Raw genomic sequence first — 7,293 nt, forward strand, 5'->3', positions numbered from 1 at the left:
ATGTTTAGCCATGTCCTGGAAAGCAGAGCTTCATCACGTCTAACTGTGACTTGGGAAGACAAACATTGTAACTCTGAACATTTCCCACCCTTCCTTCCCCAGCTTTTATTGCTAAGTATGCCACCATATAGTGTAGGACAACCCTCTGGTCAGCTGGGGTCTGCTGTCATGGCTGTGTTCCATTCCAGCTTCTTGCCCACCCCCAGCCTACTCACTAGCAGGGCAGTGCAAGAAACAGAAAAGGCCTTGACACTGGTAAGCACTGCTCACCGATAGCTAAAACTTCACTGTGTTATCAACACTGTTCTGGTCACAAATCCAAAACACAGCACCGTAACAGCTACTGCAAAGAAAGGAAACTCTATCCCAACCAAAAACAGTACACATGGGTACCCCTAAAAACACACCTAAGTTATTCAAGACTTACAACAAATGTTTAAGTGTGTAACAGACTTCCCACTTACAGAAATGTGTTTGTCTTAATTCTTTTTCAACTCTTCCTTAAAATAAATTGTGGCTTTCCGTACTTAAAATGTATTTAAAGATGAAACAAATTCAAATACTTACAAGCTAACTTGATTCAAGACAGCACCCAGCCATTCAAACAGCTCCTCTGTACTGCAGGATTCCTCTGGCTTTCCCTGTAGTTCGTTACTTTGTAACACTGGGCACTGCAAGTCCCTTAATGTGCTGAATGTTATTTTTGGCTTCAGGGCCTCTATTTGGTTTTTTGAAAAGTATGACATCAACGTTGATCCCTCTGCACCTTAACAACACAATACCACAAACAGCTGTTACAAAACTACTAGACAAAAGGAGCACTGACTACATGAAACCATTGTATATGTATACAAGAAAATGCAGTGTGTAAAACTGTTTACATGCTGTCATCTCTGGCAAAACCCATACAATCTTCAGCTACCTTATCTTCTTGGAAATAAAAATTAAGAGTGAGATTCAGCAATTGAACATAGTTCAGTAAATTTACTATTTAATTAGCAAGTATAGATCTGTCAGTATAAAATTCAAGCAGAATTAACTGGGCAAGTAATAAAGTAGACTCATTAGAAAGAAGAATTCAGAGAGTTCCTGAAAAGGAAGACATGAAAGATGCAGGAACACACGTACACTGCTTCCAAACCTAACCTAGACTAAAAACCTAACCTAAGCAAGCATACTGCAAATTCAAAGATATTAACCAACTTCTTTTTGAAGCAGCAAGATAACAGACGTAGAATCAATTCTCCTAAATTTGAAATTCCATATAATGTATTCTGCTTTCATAAAGTAACAATGGGTCTCTAGGAGACCAAGAAATAATACCTTATTCATGAGAAGTCTGAAGTTCAGAACAGTATTTAAATACTGCAGGAAACACATGTACAAACAGAAGAAGTTCAAGAACGGGACAGAGTTCTGTGGAGTCCTTGATCTCTATCCACAGATAGAGACTTTGGAACACAATATTCAAGAATTCCTATCAAAAATTATGGACTGCCTAAATTCCATCAGCCATATTTGTCTCATTAAAGACAATCATTTGGGGGAGTAGAAAAAGGAGGCTAACCTGATTCCTTTTAGTCATCCTTCAAAAAAGGCTGTCCAAGCACCAAAGGGCACAGTGACAAAGACAGGCAGCCACCGAACTCTTGTTAATTTAGTACTTTTATATAGATATATTTAAGTCTGAAGTCTGCTAGAACAGATGATTTTCCTTCAGCCTGTACTTCCTACTGGCATTTGTTAGACTAACAGGTTCAAAGAATGCATAGTATTATCCTAGAATTCTTAGTCAAATGCAAAAAAATTCTACATTTTAAATGTCTGCTGCATATGGAAGCCTCAGCTATAGCCCTAACTTAAGGAAATACCAGAGACTACAGTCAAGACTCCAACAGAACAATTCTACTAGCTACAGCACAGCTTTCCATGTCAACAACCACCAGACACACTGTCAAAGTTTTCTGGAGACCAGTCAACTTCAGCCAATAAACATTCAGAATTGTCATACAAATTGCAGAAATAGAAAGAGAAGAAACGACTGTTTTCTCTCTGTCACTGAAGACATGAGACACACCATATTCCCTTTTTCTGTTCTTCTTGGTGCCAGAACTACTAAGAAAAAAGGGTATGAAAACAAGAAGTACTGCTTTTGGAAAGTGACACAAGTATTTATAGGTTTGCAGCACTGCTGGCCATAGCAAGAAACACCAGTTATCAGAAGGAAGGCTGAACACAGAATGTTCACGGAGGACATGGATTAGCGTAACAAATACAGCTCTTTTCCCCTTCCAGCAGAATACACACAATGACTCGTGTCTATTAATAAAAAGCTATAAATGTCTTTCATGTGTTATGAGGACAAGATTCCTGCACAGAAAGGCATGCAGATTTAACTCCATATTCAGGAAATGATTGACCTTACCCCTTTTTTGGATATAAGAAAGTGAGGAAAAATGAATGCTATTCTTCCTGAATGCTGCTAACACTGGCAGCAACAAACCTAAGAAACTTACTGGCCCTAAAGGCATTTTGCTCTCTGCCTAGGATCAATAAATCCAAGCAAGCTGAGCCTGAAGATCCACCACCTCGGCTGGGTTTATGTAGCAACAGTCTTAACTATGATTCTTTCCTGAAGACAACTGCTGTATGACAAACAAGGAAGGGTCCTTATTGTACAACAGAACTTAAAAAGGGGGAGGGGAAACATGAAGAACTAAAGTGAAACATGGACACCACTAAAGGATCTTAGAAGCAGCTTTAATTCCTGAGATCAGTTAACTCCCTGTCAGACTTGGTCCTGAAGAACCAGGAGAGTAACAACGTAAGAAGCAGATGGGAAAACATTCTTGGGGACCTCTCTAACATCCCTTCTCACTAGCGTGGAGACTCAAAGCAGAACCGCACTAAAAGCTATACAGCTATGATGAAGAAAACCAATTTTTTCTTTTTTTTTTTGCAGTACAGACTCATGCAGTTTTTGACAATTCTATGCAAATACTACATATCCCTAGATACAGCCAGTTCTGAGGTAATACAAGGAACTGACGACTTTGGAAAAGGGCCCTCAGAGGAAGAACAGTATTTGCATCCACAGGAAAAATAACGTAATTAACAAACAGTACATAAACAAATACTAGAAGAAAGGTGATTTGAGACAATGAAATTTCTTATAACAACAACCTCGTACTCTGCTCCAGTCTCTAACAAGTGCTTGAGAAAAAAATGATAAAAAGGGACTGTGTCCGCATCAGCGTACACAGAACATGATGGAAATAGGAACTCTGTACATGTCCTACAGCTACTGATGAAAGTTCCCCGTCTTAACTACTATACCGAATATATAACTTACATGTATTAATAACAAACTCAAAAAACGTGTATTTTTAACATAACAAAAGGTGAGGCGGCACTATGAAACAGGCAAAGTTACCCTAGAAATCCAGGGCAACCCATAGACATGGAAATGATGTAACTAATTTATCTACTACAAATCACTGTTGTGTTCCTGACTGAAGTGTTCTGCTGTTCAGTAACACACACAGCCCCAAACAAATAAACAAAACAAATCAAAAAACCCACACGCAAACACATTTTAGTCTAACTTTTCCCTCCGCTAAAAATGCATCTGGACAATCACTACAAAAGAACAGTAAACTAAAAATGTTTGGATTTCATGTCAGTTAGATTTTACTTCTACATTTAGTTCTTATTACCTGTATTATACCAAGCCAGTAGGAAGTCAAATTCTAAAGGTTTCTTTTCTTTTAAGGCCCAAAGCACTCTGTTATGTTTCTTGCTATCAGGGTGAAAGCCAGAATCAGTCAAGTCAATAGTTATAACTGCAAAAATGTACAAAAGCAACTGTTAACTGATTGAAATAAATATTAACACTAAATTCATTAAGAATCATAGCATGGTTTGGATTGGAAGGGACCTTAAAGACCATCTAGTTCTAATCCCCCTGCCACCAGCAGGGACACCTTCCACTAGACCAGGTTGCTCAAAAATTTACCATATTAAAAAGTTCCAAAGAAATCAAGGAACAGTAAACTTCCTTTTCACATATACAGCATCTTTACAACTTTATGCAAATATGACTCATTATGTAAATAAACATTTACCTCCTGCTGTCCTTATTTTGATATAATCTGAAACTGCCTTCTAGTGACTGAAGGGACAGATTCCCTTTGTAATGGCACTGACAGAAATCCCAAACCAGCACCTTTGAAATACCTTGGTAATTATGCAAGATATTAGCAGTAAAAAAAGCTAGAATTTCTGACATCAAAAGCCACATATACAACGATGACACTTCTAAAACTGTTGAATTGGTCCCAGGATAAAGTTACATTTATTTTTCAGATGGAAATTTCATGATACATTTTACTTGACAAACTGAATGGTAAAATGATGTCCCATTTTGCCAAAATTCTTATTCTTGATAGCAAGTTTCCTCCTCTAAAGTTTTATTTACTACCTATCAACTACTGCAAATTCTAATACATTTGAGATGGCATTATTTTGATTATTTACAGAAGAATAATAGTAACAAAAATCACAATGAAAGATCTGAAATAAGTACTGTTAATATAAATAATACTTACTATATCTCATTACTTTTTTGCCAGAATACTTAGAAGGGCGACCTTGCAGTCCAAGTTCCTCATAAGTATCCTTATCCACCGACAGAATTAGATTTCCTATAAATAACACAAACTTTAATACAAACAATCTTCTACTTAGTTCCCTTTGAAGTCTTCTGAGAACCCTATACCTTATACAAAGTTAGCTTTGGATCAGTGGTATTACCAATGTATTCCAAACTCCCTAGCTCCATTTAAATGGATTACCTGATTAACCATTAGAAAGAAAAAAAAAAAAGAAAAAGAAAAAAAGTGTTGTAACTCGATTACTCTTTATTAAAGAGATCTTATGAACTAGAATGAGACGTGTGTAATGTTATTCCTGAGATATCCGTACTTTTTATTGTACTACCTCCCTCCATTGCTCAATCTTTCCTCCACTTGTCCCCTAGCATTTGCTGTGTCATTGGTTGAACACTACATCACACCTGACTGATTTAGTAAACATTCATGTACACGTTGCTCAACTAAACATACAAAAGCAGTTCCTCCAACTCCAGTGGGACTACTCGCACTGGGTAAACTATGCTTATTAGCAATGAGCTGATACGTGCTGCAACAACTCCACTTCCATATTCATAAACCAACTCTGGCAGATGCCACTTGGTACAAAATTTCACACAGATTTCTACTACTGTCTTTCAGTTCTACTGTACAAGTAACAGTATAACACAGAATACAAACAAATAAGGCTGTTGCTGAAGATTTCAAATGGTGACATCACCAGGAACTGTAGCACTGTCTCTGCATTAATTGTGCATAGCTTGTAGTAACTCTATCATACAAACTCAGTCACTGTCTCCATTTAGCCAGGACTGTGCTAACAGAGCACATAAAAGAATTCCTCCTTTGAACAATCTGAATTTACTTATGCCCTGATGGGCACCTGGCATATTACAGCGCCTGAGGCTAGAGGGTTGGTAGACCAATTTGTATTTCTATTACATATGATATAATGTTAAACAGAAATAAAGACATATTTGAAGCCCAAATAGCTTCATCAGTTTCTCTGCATGTAAAATACCACCTGACATTTTGTCATAAAACTGTGATGGAACTGAAACAGAGCATTTTAACATATTACGTAAATCTCAAAAAATAAGTGTTTCCAAGCAGTGTTGAATTTTTTTCTTTTCTTGGTTTTTTTTTTTTTTTTTTTTTTAACAAATTCTGTTGTTAAGACCAGTAGGAAATAATAAGCTGGAATGCAATGTTTTCACAAAAACAATCCTCTGTAGCATTCGCAATTACAGTTGAAGCATTGACAACTGGATACTATATGTAAGTGAAGCTGGTTTAACAGCATGGATGAAAAAAAAAGTTACAATGATTCAAACGTATTTCTAGTTAAGTTGGTAAGTATAACCACCATTACATTCTCCAGGTTACATTAAAAGAAAAATCCCCAAACCATAATCAATATGTATGACTAAAAACAAAACAAAAAAACATACCGTTTGGTAGCAGAGCTGCAGTATTATCTTGATCAATTTTTGTTTTATGGGTAAGTGCATAGCATGAACCTTTAATAGTAAAGCAGAAACCCATGAGATTAGAGTCTCCAATGAGACATGACAATATGAAAAATTCACCTCAAGATACACTAACATGACAAATACCATTTGAATCGCTCTAAACCCTTGTGTTTTCATCAGCTTTCCTTCACCCTCTCAAGCAAAAGAGCATTTTATTATTACTTCTGTGAACTATAAACCTTGAATTGGCATTGTTTTTACCTGTAATACAGATAACGTTACCAATATACCCCAATATGAAAGCACTTCTTTTCTACTTGCAATTTTCCCCATTCAGCAAATCGAAACCCCCTTTTTTTTTCCCCAGACACATTGCTATTATCGGTTCACACAAAGACAAGGGGCAAGATGCTCACATTTCTATTTTGTTGTATTATCTGCCACAACCAATTGTTTTTCAAAATACAAGCATCTCACTGAGAAAGGGAGAAGGGACCAGATTTCTGCAGGAATTGGCATAAAGATGAGGCGTAGAAGAAATGGGTGTGAGGACGCATGGAAGTCCTCTTGATAGCTGGCTTGCAGAGTTAAGATGGCATAGGGAGAAATGAAGAGGGAACAATCATTAAATTTTTGGACCCAGTGGGTGCAAACAAATGTTGACACAACATGCAGCAGAAAAAAGCAGATAAAGAAATTGATACAAAATTTTCTTAGTACTTTTCCTTCCCCTTCATTTAAAATAATAAATAAATAGATTTTTCTGTGTTATGAAAAAGAAATGTATTATTACTGCATCTGTCATGTTCTGATTTCCTTACCTTTCTTCACAAAAGCATCAATGAAATCATGAGCGACCAATTCATGAACTGGTAAATTCCTCACCAGGTAGTACTCTCCAACATCCGCAATAGTGCTTTTCAGCACTTCAGGTAGCAAGCCACATTCAGGGATCAAAAAAGACACCTATTAGGAAAATATCTGTAATGTAAATCATATGCTAAAATCTGTTCTAGAAGAAAACCAAGAAATACAGAATAAAAACTCTACTTTTCAAGGACATCAATATACTATACCAAAATGAGATGAAGAAAGAATAGTATCAGGCTATCACCTTCAAAATGTATCAATATGTACAAAGTCTCTAGGTTCTCTAAATACATTATTTGGGT

General features: G+C 36.6%; 1 protein-coding gene across 1 annotated transcript in view; it reads right to left on the reverse strand.

Annotated features, from left to right (window-relative positions):
• The window catches only part of RPP40 (ribonuclease P/MRP 40kDa subunit), a gene marked incomplete at its 5' end in the record, with an annotated part of 10,277 nt that extends 3,190 nt beyond the window's left edge, over positions 1 to 7,087 (reverse strand). Inside the window, 5 exons of the mRNA XM_010023914.1 lie at positions 568 to 766; positions 3,717 to 3,842; positions 4,608 to 4,703; positions 6,101 to 6,169; positions 6,943 to 7,087. Of these exons, the coding sequence (XP_010022216.1) occupies positions 568 to 766; positions 3,717 to 3,842; positions 4,608 to 4,703; positions 6,101 to 6,169; positions 6,943 to 7,087 (635 nt within the window). The remainder of the gene's footprint in view (positions 1 to 567; positions 767 to 3,716; positions 3,843 to 4,607; positions 4,704 to 6,100; positions 6,170 to 6,942) is intronic.
• Positions 7,088 to 7,293: the final 206 nt, after the last annotated feature.

The sequence above is a fragment of the Nestor notabilis genome, unplaced genomic scaffold (assembly GCF_000696875.1).
Source record: "Nestor notabilis isolate BGI_N333 unplaced genomic scaffold, ASM69687v1 scaffold5531, whole genome shotgun sequence".
Taxonomy (NCBI): domain Eukaryota; kingdom Metazoa; phylum Chordata; class Aves; order Psittaciformes; family Psittacidae; genus Nestor; species Nestor notabilis.